Source organism: Miscanthus floridulus, chromosome 8, assembly GCF_019320115.1.
Source record: "Miscanthus floridulus cultivar M001 chromosome 8, ASM1932011v1, whole genome shotgun sequence".
NCBI classification, from domain to species: Eukaryota; Viridiplantae; Streptophyta; class Magnoliopsida; order Poales; family Poaceae; genus Miscanthus; species Miscanthus floridulus.
In genome coordinates, this window is record NC_089587.1 from 104,949,196 (window position 1) to 104,967,573 (window position 18,378).

At 44.0% G+C, this 18,378-nt stretch overlaps 2 protein-coding genes across 4 annotated transcripts; both read left to right on the top strand.

The window, feature by feature from the left end:
- The first annotated feature begins 4,264 nt into the window (after positions 1–4,264).
- On the top strand, positions 4,265–7,569 carry LOC136473154 (uncharacterized). Of its 3 annotated transcripts, none has more exons than XM_066470837.1 (7): positions 4,265–4,864; positions 4,954–5,474; positions 5,585–5,643; positions 6,125–6,192; positions 6,739–6,824; positions 6,931–6,984; positions 7,214–7,569. In XM_066470837.1, exons 3-7 carry the CDS (start codon positions 5,613–5,615, stop codon positions 7,278–7,280), a joined length of 306 nt encoding a protein of 101 aa, XP_066326934.1. In that variant the 5' UTR covers positions 4,265–4,864; positions 4,954–5,474; positions 5,585–5,612; the 3' UTR covers positions 7,281–7,569. The 3 variants fall into 3 exon arrangements, 2 of the variants coding, with proteins under 2 accessions (XP_066326934.1, XP_066326933.1); XM_066470836.1 differs by having other exon boundaries at positions 7,227–7,569; XR_010762532.1 differs by lacking the exons at positions 6,125–6,192; positions 6,739–6,824.
- A 6,844-nt stretch (positions 7,570–14,413) lies between these two features.
- On the top strand, positions 14,414–17,552 carry LOC136473155 (serine/threonine-protein kinase PEPKR2-like). Its single transcript, XM_066470838.1, has 3 exons — positions 14,414–15,387; positions 16,570–16,866; positions 16,944–17,552. The coding sequence occupies exons 1-3, from the start codon at positions 14,658–14,660 to the stop codon at positions 17,240–17,242; spliced, it is 1,326 nt and encodes a 441-aa protein (XP_066326935.1). The 5' UTR covers positions 14,414–14,657; the 3' UTR covers positions 17,243–17,552.
- The last annotated feature ends 826 nt before the right edge of the window (positions 17,553–18,378 follow it).

An 18,378-nucleotide genomic window follows, 5' to 3' on the forward strand; every position in this document is an offset into this window, starting at 1 on the left:
TAGCTTTTGATATGTCACTATCATACCTGCAGTAGGCTGAGAAATTTCTCCGATCTAAGTTTCCTTTCACTGATTTTGAATTATGACTCAAAGTTGTCTGCAGGTGCGGCAGTGCCGCTGTTCTGGTCCGGTAGTGCCGCTCTCTAGAGCGGCAGTGCCGTAGGGTGAGTTTGATAAAAGTTTGAATGTTTGTTTTTGATAGGCCTATTCACCCCCCCTAGGCCCACTAGAGATCTTACACCCATACCTACAACAATCCAAAACTTAATGCATTAACCAAGAATTTACAAGTAATCAAGTATGTTTTAGAGAAAGAAGAATCAATGTGGTAAAAATAGAAAGGATAAATAGATCAACAGAACTATCAGAATTATCGTGAACTCTTCAATGTTTTTCCTAAACAGCTAGTTCTCAGTTTGCTATACAATGTCAAATGATTTGTGCATCCACCGGATAGCAATCTGGACACTAATAGACTTCGATCACATTAGAGAAGTTGCCGATGCCAGACCTTAATCTTTGTCTAAGAAAATACAAAAGATATGCCCTACAACAATCGTCACCTATGTGGCTGGTGTACAGTAGTCACAGATGGTACGTCTCCTTATCCTTGGTCGCTCTTGGAGGCTGCAACTTCACGTCACCATTTAAATTGTAATTGGTGACAGACACGTTGCTCTATTAAGATATTATCATATTGAAATGGCTCCGCGGTATTAACAAATTCGTAAGGACTCATTGCTGGATGAACAGCTAGGAATTTGTTTCAATCTGTAGTGTATAACACTTTCCACAAGGGATACTAACATTAGATAAGAAGCAGAATTTTGAACCACCACAAGATGTCTAGTAGAAGAGGGAAATATACCTTTTTTCTCGATCACATTGTCTATCTCAAAACGAATCAGTGTAACCATGCCTTCAAATACCTTTCTATTTGGATCTTCAATTGATAGATAAAACTATCATTTAGGATTACATTCTCTTGGATCAATCCATCTAACAATGACGCTAGATCCCACAAATACATAATCCGGTACCACACAACAGCATCGATGACCAAAGAATCAACATACTACCAAGATTAGCTTAAACATGTGTTGTCAAAGAGTTTGATAAATGGAAGCAATTTATATTCTATATTTCATTTGTTGTGACGGCATCAACAGAATGAAAAAACGAAGCTGTAGGAAAGACTTACGAAAAAAACAAAATTTTGATTTGACTTTTGGTTCTCGCAGACAACTGGTTACTCAGGGGTTAAATACTAAATAATCTAATAGTATATCAATCCAGTTTTGGTCTTGTTGATATAGGTTAGCAAGCAATATCAAAACTAAATAACCAAGGAGCATACTATCTCTGTACCATGTTTGTCTATGTAATACAAGTCTATAAGGTGATAGCAAAATTACTCGCAAATAGGCTGAAGATTATTTTACTAGACATCATCAGTGAACAACAACGTGCCTTTGTGCCGGGACGATTGATCACTGATAACATTTTTTTGGCTTATGAGTGTGTGCATGCTATTAATAATAGGAAAAAATGAAAATCCGGTCTCTGTGCAGTGAAATTAGATATGCATAAAGCATATGATAAGAGTTGAATGGAGATTTTTAGAGGTTACATTTATTTTTTCTAGTCATGCCTGATTAGCTAACACAGGTAAATTTTATCATTTTTGTATTTGTATTGAAGAAAATTACCAAGCTTTATCTAGTGAATTCGATCGCACGAATATTGTAGATATGTATATGTAGAGTTGTAGATCACTAACCTACTCTTCTAGAGTTCCATGATTTTGGCATAAAGATTTATATTGCAGTACCTGACATGTAGTAGTGGTTTAGAGGCATGTATTGGCATGAATAATTGAGTTCTTGCAACTAAAAAGCAAACTGAATGCAAGAAACACCTCAGTTTTTTTGAGAATACATCCCCGTGCAATCCAATACATGCATTCTATCGAATAGTTTCAGACTTTCACTGCACTCAACAAGTGATTTAGGATTAGTTCGTTAGAATGAGGGTATTTCCATTTTATTTTGTCCCAAAAAAGCATAAAGTACGAAATTCAGTATAGTAGTCAGAACAGAATACGTTTTTGTTTTACCATCGAAGCAGCATTTGCCTATTAGATTATCTGGTCAAAATAAAATTGAAATGTAATAGTGAACAAAACTAATGAGTATGATAGGGGAACAGGAAAAATGACTTGCTATGGACAGCTGACGTCCAAACTTGAATGGAATAGAACTACACTAATTCAGAAGGCCAGTGCCTAGACAAACATTTTTTATGCCACCAAAAGCATTCAAACCACCTCTTGAATGCTGTAAGATCTGAATTTCGCATGTTTCACAAAACACTATTTTTTCTGAAAGAAACAAAAAACACTGTTTTTGTAGTTTAGAGAACTATGCTCCATGACGAAGGAATAGAAGATTACAAAGAAAATAACTACACCTAGAATTTGTATGACATCATGGTTGAAGCTGGGGTTTCTTTGACCTGAGGAGTGTCAACAGAAGACACTGGATCAACAACATCATGGATGACTGGCGGATGCCGCAGGTGGGGAAGCACCAGGCGTTAGGCTGTCTCCAATAGGAGACCCATTACGGAACCCAAACCCAAAATAGGTCTCCAACACAATACCTATAGTCTCCAACAGAGTACCTATATGGAAGACCCATTTTTGGTGCTAGGAGAGGCATAACCCAAATCTAAGTATCCTCTCTCCTAGAGACCCATTTACAGAAAGGGTTGTCTTTTGGGTCTTGTTGTTGGAGAAGACTAAAAATAGGTATTGAACCATTTGCCTGTAGTGTTACCCAAAAGACGAATGGGTCTTGTATTTTGGGTCACGGTTGTTGGAGACAGTCTTAGGGGCATTGGCTTGGCGCCGTTCACCATCGCTCTCTGGTGCGTGCGTTCGTCATCCCGGCAAGGTCTGTACATCGGTGAGGAACGAGTAAAGATGTTAGCCAAGACCTAAGCAAACTGATTTGTTGTCCAACCAGATTGAGAAGAGCGAAACAACCAGATCGACGTAGGACATCGGATCGAGATTAAGAAGAAGGCAGATGGACAAAAAGGAAGATGGAGATTGAGAAGGAGGGGGCACGAACTTTTGTGTCACAACGGCGATGACAACTACGAGGTACTCGAGGACGGCGGTGAGGTAGACTTGGGAGAGCCCCACACTTGGCAAGGAAGGTGAGGATGAGGGCGCCCTCTACCCGGCGCTTCTGCCTCGGGCTTGTCAGTGCTCGAAGCACAGTCGCTCCATCCTGTATCCACGCGCGTACCCGTTGGCAGGGCCAGCCATCGCATTCACGCGTGCAACGGGAGTGGGTCGACGAGCTCCTCTCTTAGCCATGGCACGAGAAGGCGGCGGCGCAGGTGAGCGCGCGGGCGCGGCGGCACGGCATCAGGGCGGCATGTGCGAGCGCACGCGCGACAACGAGGGCGAGGGCCGAGGGAGAGGAAGCCTGATTGGAGACGAGATCTCGCATGGGGAGGGGCGCACGGGATGTAAGCGAGGTATCGGAGATCGCGTAATTGGAGGAGGAGATCGCGCGCGCGCCGAGGGCAAGCGAGCGGGGAGGAGATCGCACGAGAGCAGGGCAGAGCGACGAATCAAAAATTATCGCACTTGTTTTAGTTTTATTCTTTTTAGTTGTAGTAGGAGAAGATTAAGCCTTAATACAGACGCATGTGGAAGCCGCGCATGCGTTGACAACACTACAACACGGCATGTTTAAAGAGTTTTGACCCTTAAAAAAGTTAGTTTCTAAACCAAGCATCCACTACGGCCCCGTTCGGCTTGCGAAATCTTGGCTGAAACTGGCTGAAAAATACTGTTGTGGCTGAATTGTTGTAAGAGAAAAACACTGTTCAGGCTGAAAAAACAAGCTGAATATAAGGTAAGCCGAACGGGGCCTACATGTCTACGTTATTACAGGGTTTTAATTTCGGTATTGCAAAAATTTTAACTACCACCAAAATTACCGAATTTCATAAAATTCGGTCCAAATTTGGTCGGACTTTTTTTTAGACACCAGCACATAAAGTATAATTTTTCTAAAAAAATAGATCTAAACAAATATTAATATATTATATACTCTTTCAAACGGCCTCCGCGGCTTCTGCCCAACCGTTCATCGCCATGTGTCAGCGCTTGATTCACTAGACCCTGATCAGCTGGGTTCAGCTCCTCCTAAATAAATGCCGTGCTTGCGTGGCAAAAATCGGCCATCCATTTCGCCCTCTTCGCCGCCTCCTCGGGTCCTGGCCCCGCCTTTCTCATCGCGTCTTCCCATCCTCGCTCCCTCCGCTCGCATGTCCTCAACCTCGCCCCCTCCGTTGACTCCTCCGCTCCCGCCTCGCCCCCACCGTCCTCCATCTGCCAACCACGCTGGATCGAGGGCGTGCACCGCCTTCCATTAGCCGATTCCATGGCAAGTCAGGTAGGAAACGCAGGCCGTCGCTTCCAAAAACTTCGTCGACCCTCCACGTATCTTCTCAGCCCCAACCGTCAACGATTCATGGCTGGATCCGCCGCCCTCTGCTCCAACACCAGTCGGCCTGCCGTGGTTGCCATTCATCCTCGCCTCCTCGGCCGTCGATGACCGCGTCAATGGATTCCCGTTACCCCCTACCTCTTGCGCATCTCGCCGGAGCCCCAACCCAGTAACCAACCGGAGCGTCCGCAAGGCAAAGCGACACTTTCCTCGACTTCGTCACGCCCCCTTGCCTTGAGGCAGCGGCGCGTCTCTGAGGTTCGGCAACGACTATGCCGCCGGGTCTTACCATACTGCTTCCCAGGAAAGGCCTCCTACATCTCGCCTCTCCGATGGTGAGGCAATGGATACAAATCCTTGACATGTTCTCTGTTCTTCACAAATCCTAACCTTATCTATTTATCTGCTCATGATTTTGCTACAGATCCATTAACCAGGTGTGCTCAACCAACAATCCCCAACGTGGTTGCTACGGATGAGAGCTACAAATCCATTCCTTTTTTCCCCCCTACAGAATCTCTTTTGCTGTGTACTTTCATTTTTTTTCCCATCAAAGGGCAGAGCCATCTGCCTATTCAACTTTTGTATGCTGCTGTATTGTTGCAAAGTCTACCAATTGAGGGGATGTCCTTTCCATGTGTGAAAGTAAAATTTCTTTTCTTTCCCTGACCATCGTGTATCATATGATGCATTCAGAGTCTGGTAAGAGGAATGTTCTTTTTCTGATATATACATAAGTTACGCTTGTGCTAATAATGACATAAAGATTACTACATTGCTTCGCCTCCACATATGTCCTAGGTCTGGTTACTCCAATCTTACCTTCTTATTATCTTGAGTATTAACTGATTTGTCTTCCAGTAGTCACAGGACTTTGTCCTAAGCTGGTGACAGATATTGCATTTGGATCAATGACCTACAGTTTCATGAAAGGGCAGTGGACAGGTTATCTTAATGAAAAATTCTTTTTCTGCTCCTGCTTGCTAAACTATCAGTGATTTCGTTAACTATCCACCGTCTTGCTCTAAGTATTGGTTTCTTTCCCTTCAATACAGGTTCATGCCGTTGCCTTCAGCTATGTAGATGTTAGTGTCAGCTGCAGTTGTTCTTGCAGGTTAATCTTTCCCCATTTCTTTTCAGATTAGTTACATAATTCCCTTTCTCAAATAATTACTTGATTGTTTTGAGATTATCCATGTATGCTTCTATCCTGGATTCCTGTGTTCTATAGTTGGAGGAAAATTGTGGATTTGAATGTATACATGAAATTTGGATGTTTCCATGTTTTTTTTTCTTTCCAGATTCATATGAATTGCTCTAGCCAGTCAATTGGATACGCTATTCATCCCTATAACAATAGTTGTTCATGCCATTTGCCTTTCCTCCTGTCTATGATTCTAATTGTGCATTCACATAAAGAATTTCGCCAGAAACTTGATATAAAGGTTACGCCAGGTGTCTACGGTTTCAACTTATATTCACCTAATTAGATTTCATGAAACTTCTCTTTCAGTTACAATCATCACTTCAAAATTTTCAGTGCTCTGGTTGCTCGACATAGGATTAGAATCTTATTTCAGTTTGTGCTGTTGTAGATTGCTCCCAATTTCAGAGGGGCTACAGTTTCAGTGTTGATAAAAAAAATTCCTTATTAAAAGCCAAGGTTAGTGCAGATGCAATATGAATTGTCGGCTTACCGCCTTTCATGAGTTCTGATTTCTTTATGTAGCCTTTTTTAGTTGCATTTTGTTTTGATAAACCACATGCGAAACATCGTTTTGTTACCTACGAAAAAAAAATTAAAATGATTTTTTTAATGCTGCAATCATTAGCATTAGCATATCCCATTTATGTGGTGATAAAAAATGATGCTCATTTCTCTTTACACTGTTTCTGATTCTTTTTTTGCGTATCCAGAACACTTTCTTTGTAAATGTTGCCTATAATTAGATTAGGTTCTTAACTCTGGTTACACATATAGATGAACAACCTCTCTCATAAACTTCATTTTCATGGCCCTTGATGTACCTCTTTGTGAATAATATGTCAGCTTTGCTCTTTGTCCGAATTCCTACTTTCTATTCTATGTCCTTTTGCTTTGTTGCAGATGAATTTGGTGTTGCTAGATGAGCGTGTCCCTGTCTTAATTCTAGAATAAATTATCATGTTTATGTGTATGGATGTGCATGATTATCGGCCACCTTTCCAGGGAACTGCCATAGAAGGCCAGATCCCATTGAAATGGATTCTTTTGTTTAAGCCTCGGCTCAAGGAACATTCAGTATACTACATAAGGTTTTTTTTAGGTGGTCAATACACAATTCTATCAACAAGGCGCTATTATTCAAACAAACAAACAAACAAATATACATTTCCTTCACTTACCGAATTGATTAACCAGGAAACAGAGACGTCACCGACAGCAGCAACACCAGCCACTCTGCTATCACCTCAGGTGCGATATTAAGGCCATATAGCTTATGTATCCATAGTGCCTATGATTAGAAAAATCCTGTATGTTCTATGCCTACAATGAATAAACAAAAATGTTATAGACAACAAAGACCCTGCAGAAAAATCCCAGAAAGATAACATAAAGCACTTGGATAAGAACAGAGTTAAACAAATTTCTGGTGCTACGGTCCTTGAATCGGAGACATTTGCTGATACTCATATCAATGCAGTGATATTGATCAGGACACGGAAGGCCGCACTACACCGAGACAGGATCTTTCTTCTACCAGAGGTTAAAGCCGAAATTGTACGCTAGCAAGCAACAACAATCCTACACGTCCTGCGGCTGTTGCACTTGGTGCTCGAAGAATACAACCTGCTTGCTCCAGCTGCTGCACTCCGTTCCCTTTTGTTTCATGTAAACACTACCTGTGCTATGAGAAACTGCCCCCTTAGCTATGGTATGCCTATAGCCCTGTGGTTCTTGGTTAGCAATCTCACGTTTACAAGCGAGACAAACTTAAGGCTAACTTTCCATATGTATGTACCTACGATGTTATTAAAGCTTCATGACGTGTCCAACAAAGCAGAAAAAGTTGGCATCCAGTGCTGGTTGCAGTATGATCACTCAAAAAACAGAGAGAGAAAACACAGACAACGCCCGACTCTCCACACAAACAAACAGAACACCTACGAATTCCCGCAACCACACGAAGCAGGAGCCGGCGCTGGCTGCAGCGCGCCCAACTGACTACCTATCTGTTGAGTAGAAGAATATGTAATATAAATAATAGAAAAATATGAGTCTAAAATTATATAACATATGTATTAGTGTATTATAAAATTTTAGATTTTCTTTTGGCCACCACCGAAATACCGAAATTTGTGAAATTTCAGCGAAATTTTGCTGAAATTTTGAACCCTTATAATACACGACACCAGCCGCAAGGAAACACTCCCTATATTCATTTGTATTTTCTTGATATATAACGTTTACTACGCAGCTAGATAATATCTAGAAAAAACAAGACAAATTTTAATTTAGAACGAAAGACGGTGAAAAGAAAATTACGTATCTAGAGTTATTTTATAGCCAATTTTTAACCATCGAGTAGTGAAAAGAAATTTATGATTGCACCGTTATATTTCTTAATACTCTTTATGTTTTAAATTATAAGATTTTTTTGTTTTCCTAGATACATTGCTTTTACTATGTATATAGACATAATGAATATTTAAGTGTATAACAAAAACTACGTATCTAAAAAATGTGAAAACGTCTTATAGTTTGGAATAGAGGGAGTGGTATATTGCAATAAAACTTTAAAACAAAACTCCACTTAAATATATTAGGATAATATTTTCTCAAAGTACATTTTTCTTATAAAGCTAAAGTATTTTTCTAATGAGTGGAACAGTGTTCCTAGTAAAAGGTTGAATTGTTCCAAAAGAAGAATGTTGTATATTTATGAGCTTGCTTCATAAGAAAGTTATTCTAGGCATGAAATTGTCCTAGGGAAAAAACTATTATAACTTCACATGGAAATATTATGGCTTCACGAGAAAGTTATCTCAGGCTAATAGAAAAATACGTCCATCTTCATAAGAAAATATTAAATACTTGGAAAAAATAATTAAAACATAAAAATACTCCCTCCATTCTAAATTATAAGAAGTTTTAGATTTTCTATATACATAGCTTTTGTTATGTACTTATATATATATTATGTCCACATATATAGTAAAAATGTCTTATAATTCGAATAAAGGAGCAAAAGTTTATACACCTAATGAAACATTAGGTCTGTTTGATTGCTTACATTCGCCTGTATCTAGACTTGTACATCCAATGTTTAAAACAAGCTCAATGTAGCATTAGAGCATCTCCAAGAGTTTGTCAAATTTTACTTGGCAAATCTTGTGATTTGCCAACTCCCAAAATTATATGTCAAGTAAAAAAACAATCCATCTCCAAGAGTTTGGCATTTTTGACTTGGTAAAATAAAAAAACCCCGTTAACAAAACGAGGAGGCCCGCTAAGCGAACGAAGAGCCCCGGATGCCAAGCCATATACGCGCGCGGATGCCAAGTTGAAATAGCAAACTCTTAGAGATGCTCTTAGTTAGTATATGTCAGATTTGGTTGTAGTAGGTGGATAACGGTTAAGATCCATTCTACACATTGAATGAAACCACGCATGCTAATTAACTTATTTGTGCTTTGGTCCTCGCTTCGCGCAAAAAAATCAATCCAAAGTTAATTTTCTCCTAGGCTCAAGCTTTTAAGCTGGTTCGGTTTCCCCTTAGGTTCCGATGTGGGACTAAAGTCCTATAGCCACAGTGTCCCGCAGCTATGGTATCATGTGACCTGAGCTACAGTAGCTCATCCATTCAGCCCAACCCGTCAGGCCGGCCCAGCTTTGGCCCATTTAGCGGGGTTTCACAGTAGGCAATGCAGATTTGCATATAAGCCAATGGGCATAAAAAAGACAAAATATTCACACCTCCCCTACCTCTAATAGGAACATGAGACCACTTATAGAACATTACGGTGACTACATGCAACACAAGGTAAGCAACTAGTGTTTTAAATAGCGAGCTATAACATAGTTAGAACAGCATTATAACAGCTCATGCCAGTTGCCACTACAACACCATTATACTAAATAACGGGATATAGTTGTGCTATATTGGTTGAGCATACCTTTCCGCTGCGCTAAATGATATAGCCTGCAATTTAAAACACTGTAAACAACCAAACAAAATTTTACTAAACACAACTTACCTATGCATGACAACGAAACACCAAGGTATATAAATTTTACTAAACATGGTTTACTTATGCAGGACAACGAAACACCAAGATATATATTGCATACATTTATGTTGGCTTGAGTTATGTTGCATAAGGTCTAATGCATGTTAAATCTAATGTAAGAAACCAATCACACCCATTACTGGAATTGGGACATGCACCCAATAATATAATAATAAAAATATATAAGTATAAATTAATTTCAACGTTGAATATATACCTATGGAACGAAAAATAGAACTAAAGTTTGTACACGTTGAACAATAAATTTGTGCACTCGACTAAATTTAAATATACTATGCTATGGCACCATAAAATATCTAAAAATACCATAGATCATTTAAAAAATCTTATAAATCACTAAATTATACATTTATACTGGCAACAAATAAGTTGTTTATGAATGCAAATAAATCAAAATACAACGTGAAAATTCTCTAAAAAGATAAGTAATCTGGCTAACCAAACTAATCACATTTCCGGGCTAAATATGTATTTGTCGACCGAACTTGAACCACAAAATAGAAGAACCATGCTATTCAGTGAAGAAAGAATTCGGCCCAACGACTTCCCTCCGTGAGGTTAGACCGGAAGATTCGCATAGTTTTGCACCCGTTCTTGAAATAGAAATATCATGTGTAAATCCAATTTTCTAAAGTTCAGCTCCAGTGTCATCTTGAGTTCTTGACAAAGGGTGCATCCTTTTGGCATGTATAAGTTGGGCTGCATATGGCACCTAGAGTCCTAGACTATTCAGAAATCCAGTGCCAGCCCTAGGGGTAGGGCACGAGGTGCGACGGTCGAGGGCCAAGTGGAGGAGGGTCTCAAGCCCAGGTATATAAATCCCTAGGTCCTATAGTCCATTAGTTATTAGCAAATTAACGAGAAAAGAGATATAGAACTGGTCAGATGGCCTAAAAAAACAACATCGGTATTTCTTTCCCAATGGCTCTCGGGTAGAAAGAAGGCGATGAGTCACGCTGCACACAGCACATTCTAATCGTGAGTTCGCGACGTGCGCCTTACACACGCGGAGCTAGCGAGCCGCGCCGCTGCGAAGAGCTAGACTACCGGAGACACGGACACGGCGCACGAGGACGGCGACTAGGCAGGGCTCCACGACGACGACATCTTGATTCTTGGCTTCTTATGAATTGTGATCACCGATCAGCTGTTTAGGCCCAAGGGCCCCGTTCGGCTAGCTAAATCTTGACTGAAAACACTGTTTTGGCTGAATTGTTGTGAGAGAAAACATTGTTCTGGCTGAAAAAACAAGCCGAATATGGGGTAAGCCGAACGGGGCCAATGTATTTTTTCCTTTTTATTTTTAATCCAAATTAATTATTTGTATAATATTCCAGACTTCTAGTACTTTGTACCCATATAGTTATATTTTTCTTCTCATTTAGGTGTTAGAATTTTAGAATGTTACCTAAGAAACATTTGTCATGGGTGAGAAAAGAAAATGAATATATTGCTTTTTTAATCTATATTGTTCCTCGATAATTATCATACATCTACAAATATATTGCTTAATCTACATTGTTCCTCGATAATTATCAGACATATTAAATTAAAAATATGTTATTGAATTTGCTTTCGTTTTGCAAGTAAAATTAGCACCTATATATTATAAGATTTTATACATGGTGAAGAGGGGTCGCTGCGACAAGATCGCTAGAGAGCCTTAAAATCCTAAGACCGGCACCGTAGAAATCGGCCTACTTTGGGGCTTGGGCCCCGGCCCCTGGACGTCAGTTTCTTTATTACGCTTGCCAGAGGTATTTGGAGTAGTAATCAGTGACTGCCAACTTTTAGCAGATAATCCTGTATATTATGGGTGTGTTTAGTTGGGGAGGTGAAAATTTTTAGGTGTCACATCGGATGTGTCGGAAGAATGTCGGGAGGGGTTTTTGATACTAATAAAAAAACAAATTACAGAACTTATCAGGAAACTGCGAGACGAATCTAATGATACTAATTAATCGGTCATTAGCACATGTGGGTATTGTAGCACTTAAGGCTTTCATAAACTAATTAGGCTTAAAAGATCCGTCTCGCGATTTTGCCGAAAACTGTGCAATTAGTTTTTTTCCGTCTACATTTAGTACTTCATGCATGTGTCCAAACATACTCTTTTACTGTAGGAGACAAAAAATTTTAGAAACTAAACAGGGCCTATGTTGCTGCAGGACTGTCTCCAATAATGAGCGTCCAGACACAACACTTATTCTCTAATTTAGGTTCTACACAGCAAAAAGTATCCGCACCCAAAATTCAGCTCCTCCAACAGACGACCTAAATCACTGTACACCGGTAAAAATATCTCCTCTCTCTCTCCCCTTGTCACTTCTCTTCCCCTCCCTCCCTCTTCCTCCCGATCTCCCCTTGCCCTCTCTCTCTCTTCCTCGCTCCTCGCCGGCCGCAGATCCCGCGCCACCCTGCATGCGCCGCTGCCCGCCCGCCTCCTTCCCCGCCAAGTGTCGAGCCTCTCCCTCCCTCCCCGCCGCTGGCACAGGCGCGACGCCCAGAGCGGACAGCCATCGTCGCGGGCGGGGCGTCGGCGCGCTAGTGGTGCTCGCCCCAGCACGGCTGCGCACTGGCGCGGCGCCCGCTGCAGACGCCGCCCGCCTTCTTCCCTCCCTCTCTCGGCCGGATCCGGCCCTCCCTCCCCTTCTTCTTCCCCGGCCCTCCCTCTCCCAGATCCGGCCGGTGGCGTCCGAATCTGGCGGCGGGCGGCGTGGTGCGCGGTGGTGGTGGGCGGCGGCTGTGGTGGCCAGCGGCTGTGGTGGTGGTCTCGCCGGCCATGGACCCGCCTCGCCACGCCGGCCGCTCCCCGTCGCGGGCCCGCCTCGCCGCGCCGGCCGCTCCCCGTCGCCGGTCCGCCTCGCCCCGCTGGCCGCTCCCCGCCGTGTTCCCGCCTGGCCGCGCCGGCCGCGCCCCGTCGCGGTCCCGCCTGGCCCCGTCGTCGTCCACGGCGCCGGAGATTTGGGTCGAGGAGAGAGACCACGCAGATTTGCGTTCTCCATCATCTCCCACCCAAAATGGGTTCGCCATTTGCGTCATCTATTGGATTGTATGTTTTTGCCGTAAATTGACGTGGAGCAGACATTTTGCGTTTGGGTAGCGTGATACGTCTGCTGTTGGAGATAGTCTTACCGAGTCAGTAATAGGGTGTCTGGTAGTTCATCGTCTCTCAATCCTCACTTTTTATTTGGCTTATATAATAAAATCTCATTTCACAGAAACTAGTAGTAATCAGTACTAGTTTTAGGAATAAAATTATTCCACCAAATTTATAGGGTATTTGGTTTGAAAAATGAGTTAATCATCTTCACACTCTTTATTTTTTTTGTTTGGTTTGTATAATAGAATGAGCTGAAGCATCATCACCTCATTCCTCACAAGCTACTAATCCATAATAGTACAAGGAATGTAGTCATCACACCAAATTTCGGAAATAAACTTATGATGCACCACCTCATCTAGAATGGTTTGATTCCTTAAACCAAACACCCTATTAAGGGATTGACTCATGGTGCACTATCTCATTTGAACGATTTGATTCCTCAACCGAACGCCTTATAAGCAATGGCAGAGCTCGTCAATTTTGAAAGCCTAGACCACGATCAAAGCATGTATACCACTAGCACCGGGTTATATAGTCTGCACCGGATGTAATACTAATAGATAACAAAACTAGTTCTTCTAACATTCATGGTTTTTGAACAACATCTTTTATTCTCCTAGTGCTTGTACAAAAGGTTGGCTTTGTGATACTGGTTGTACAAGGGTGTGTTGCTTCAGCTTATTATGGCTGTTGTTGCATCTCCACAATAACTTTCTATTGTATACAAAACATGAAGTAGCACCCGTCACAGCCAAAAAAAGTAGAACCGAACAGGCCCAATTAACGTAGGAGGAGGAGAGAAAAAACTAGTGGGGATTGTGGCGACCGGCGGGCAAAGATGTGGATCGTGAAGGATAGGGATGGTACTTGGGAATCGCAGGTGCTCTTTTCTCTCCAGTGGCGTTTGTAAAATAGGAAATATGGGTTTTGGATAATCGGAGATGAAGATAGGGATATGAAAATAAAGGCTAGCATGCTCATCCCATACCTCTACTTTTGTCCCAATCTATTTCTCTTTCTCTATCTCATCAATCTCCATCCAAACGTGTTTGGCCCAGTTAGGATTAAGAAATTTGACCCAACGTATTTTCAGTCGAGCTAGAAATTCACGTAACTTCGAGAGATATTTTGGATCACGTCTAAGACCGTGGCCCTAGAGTCCTAGACCCACGTCCGCTTCTTATTATTATCTATAACGGGAGACATTTTACAGTGGCTCGTGGTTTGCGACCAGGCTGTTTTGAGTGAGGACGTATAACACAGCTTGTCCGCAGTCTGCAGCGACAAAGCGCCGCCGTCTGCTTGTTCCGGCTAGGATATTGAAAACGCCCCCCACATCACATGGGCCTCGTGACGGCCCAGGACCACAAACCCACTCAAGAAACCTCGCGTAGCTTCGCCTCGGTTACGCCGTGCGCCAACGAACCACGCTGGCGCTCGTGCTCGCGCCCCAGCTCCGCTCTTCCGCTCCGCTCCGACTCCGATGGACCGATACACACACACACACACAAAAGCCTCGTCCTTTTGCGTCACCTCGACGCCACATCTCTCCGAGCCCCACCCGCCGAGCCGCTGCCCCGCTCCGCCCCGCAATCAGACCCCAGCTGCTGCCCCGATCCGCCCCCCTCCCCCCACCGCCGACGCGCGATGCGCGGGAGCCGGAGGCGGCGCCGCCAAAACCCAAGCTAGGAGTGGGAGATTCCGATCCTCCGCGCGCTCGCGCGCGCGCCATGGAGCCGGTGCCCCGGAAGCGCAAGGGCGCGCCCCCAGCGTGCTCCGCCGCCAGGTCCCTCCAAGATTTGGCCTCCCGCAAGCGCGCCTGCCGCGGTTCCGAGCCGCCGCGGTCCCCGCGCCGCGCCGACGCGGCCGCCCCCGCCGTGGTGATGACGGCCCCCGCGGCGAGCGGCGCGTCGGCGTCGGCGGGGGTCTTCCTCCCGGGGCGCGGGCTCAAGCGGAAGGTGAGCTGCATCGACAGCGCCACGCGGATCGGGCGGCGGAAGCGGCTGGAGAGCGAGTACGACCTCGGCGAGGAGATCGGGCACGGCAAGTTCGGGTCCGTCCGCGTCTGCCGCCCCAAGGCCGCCCGGGGCGAGGAGGAGTTCGCCTGCAAGGCGTTGCCCAAGAACGGCGGGGACACGGCCCACCGCGAGGTGGAGATCATGCAACACCTCTCGGGCCACCCGGGCGTCGTCACGCTCAGGGCCGTCTTCGAGGACGCCGACGCCTTCTACCTCGTCATGGAGCTCTGCCACGGCGGACGGCTCCTCGATGAGGTGGCCAGGGAGGGTAAGCTCTCGGAGCGCCGCTCCGCCAATGTGATCAAGGAGCTCATGGCCGTCCTCAAGTACTGCCACGAGATGGGTGTCGTGCATAGGGACGTCAAGCCGGAGAATGTTCTGCTCACCAAGGCTGGAAGGTTGAAGCTTGCAGATTTCGGATTGGCCGTGCGAGTTGCCGATGGTAAGTACCTAGAAAGATTGCCACTTCTATCTAGTCGAATTCGTTCTATTCTGACAATGTAGTTCCTTAAAAATGCTGCCAGATTAGTAGATAACAATGGTGGAGAACGAGAATTACTCAATATAGGAAGATTTAATCACATCAAATTCTTATGGTGTTGTAGTGGTTACTATCTTGTCGTTGTGCTCAAATTCTGCATTAGGAAGAATGGTTTATTTTGCTAATGCACACATAAAACTAGGTCTTTGGCAGGGTTTTCCAGTTCATGCTGCATTTGCACATTGTCACTAGCATTTAAAAGGCGTTTTACAGGGGATTTGAAATGTGCAAGTTGTGTTTTCAGTGATGACTTGGTATCAGGTACTCATTCACTGTGTCATTTTGTTTTGTTAGGTCTGTCAAGAGTCGAAGTGGTGCTAATTTGGTAGTTGCAGTCAAGTTGTTGTCATCCGGAGGTAGTTGTTACTCCCATGGAGTTCTGGATATTTGGGTTCGCAGCATCAATAGAATGACATCATGGTGGTGAGGTAGTCAGGTCATCGTTACTGCTACATGGGTCATGTGGTTTTAAGGCATTTGTGTGCTTCTGTGCGCTAGATATAGGCATATAGCAGCCTAACTGGTTTTAAGGCCAGTAATAATTTGCTCATCAGGAGGTGGTAAAATGTCTGTTAGTAGTTTCCTTGTGTATGTGATCAGACTAACACTAACATGTCTTTGTTTTCCTGTAAAACTATGTATGAAACCATGACGTGATTATATTGGATGAGCTTACCCTGTTTTGTTTCAATGCACTTATCGTTATACAAGGAATATGTTGAAACACAATTCCTTGCATATGGCAATTATGATATTTCTTTCTAGAATATTGACAAATTGTTTGATCATTAATTTTCTTTCTGAGATTTTGTAGTGTCGCACAAATGGACCATTTGCCATTCGGTATTTTAGTCTATCTGCCATTTAGATTCTGTGATATGACCTGGCTGCTATGTTAATATCTGTAGATCTTTATTGAAACGTATTTACTTGAGGTTTGAGGTTACAAACGTGGTATTCTCTGGCTAGAAAAAAACAAGTTGCATCTAGGTCAAAACTAGATGATGCTCTTGAATCGTCTATATGACTCTTTCACTTGCTACAGGTTTGATGCTCACTAATATGTTCCTCAACTTTGAGCAGGTCAGCAATTGATTGGTGTTGCTGGCAGCCCCGCGTATGTGGCACCTGAGGTTCTACTAGGAAATTACTCGCAAAAAGTAGATATATGGGCTGCTGGGGTGCTTCTGCATGTTCTATTGATGGGCACTCTTCCATTCCAAGGAAATTCTGTCGAAGCTATCTTTGATGCTATAAAGACTGTCGAGCTTGACTTTCACAGCAGTCAGTGGGCATCGGTGTCAATGCTTGCTCGTGATCTCATTGGCCGAATGCTTAATCGAGATGTCTCTTCAAGACCCTATGCCGAAGATGTTCTCCGTAAGTTCAAGCATCCTTATAGCTTATGCTTCTTTGATGTGATTTCTCATTGACTCTTCCAATGGCTTTGAACACAGGGCACCCCTGGGTCTTATTCTACACTGAATGCCCGCAGAAAGCTGAATTCTCTGACCTATGGGGTACTAACAAGACTGCAACTCCCATGATTCATAGGGAGAGAGTTAGGTTTGATTACTGCGAGTCTTTATCTTCAGAATCCTCAAGTGACAACTCTGAAGAGCAAGATGAATGTGGTATAGTTGACGCACTGGCGACAGCAATAACACAGGTGAGGATATCAGAGCCCAAGAGGACCCGGCTGTTCAGCCCAGCCAACGGGCTGTTGCCGCCGAGCAGGAACACTCTCCGAACTTGAAGAGGAATCCGTGTGTGGCTTTCTGACTTGACCTACCTAGCCAGCCCCCTTGTTTGTATATATGAGCTCTGTGATTTTGTAGATGTAAAATTGTTTGCCGTGGTTGATGTTTTGCAATTGCTAGCTCGCTGAGGCTGTAATCCTCTGTAAATATATCCACTGTTGTCTGTTAGTCGCTGAATTCTCACTCTTGGAAGTAGCAGAATTCCTACACTCATCGAGAGAGGATGACACTAGGAGTTGGGACAATTTTCTGGTTTATTTCTCAATGCTATACCAACCCGAGGGGTTGGTGATACATATTTATAGGCTGCTAGCCAGTTAAGCATATGTCAAGGTGCTGTCCTAGATGCTAAGATGATGTCCTCTAGATGCTAGTCTAAGATGCTGTTCTAGATGCTATCCTTTAGTTTAAGATGATGTCATATGCTGTCATAAAAACACAAAGACCACAATAGCCCTACAAAGACCACAACAGTCAGACTTATCCATCATTCTCTCCCTAAGTCTTGTGCGTCGTCATGTGGGAAAGTTCTCGGTCTTAGAGCAGAGCTCAAGGAACTTGATCCTCCCAAAGGGCTTGGTGAGTAGGTCCGCAAGCTGGTCCTTGGTGTTGATGTAGCTCGTCTTGATGCTCCCTTCCTCAAGACAACCTCGGATGAAGTGGTACCTCACCCGGATGTGCTTGCTGCGTTCATGGAAGACGGGGTTCTTTGCCATGGCTAGAGCGGACTTGCTGTCCACCCTGAGCTCCACCGCTCTAGTGTCTCTGTCGAGGAGATCACCAAGTAGTCGAGCGAGCTAGAGCGCCTGAGTCGAAGCGGTGAAGGCCGCTATGTACTCGGCCTCACAGCTGGACAGGGCCACCACCTGCTGCTTGACCGACTGCCAGCTAACGAGGCACTTGCCGAGGAAGAAGAGGATCCCGCTCGTGCTCTTGCTGGTGTCGATGTCGCCGGCGTGGTCGCTGTCGCTGTACCCGACGAAGTGTGCCGCCCCAGGGCACCTAGGGTAGTAGAGGCCGTGGTCGAGAGTCCCCGCAACGTAGCGGATGATCCTCTTCATAGCCTGCTGGTGCTCTATTGCCGGTCGCTGCATGAACCGACTAACGTAGCCGACGTGTGTGGGTGAGGTAG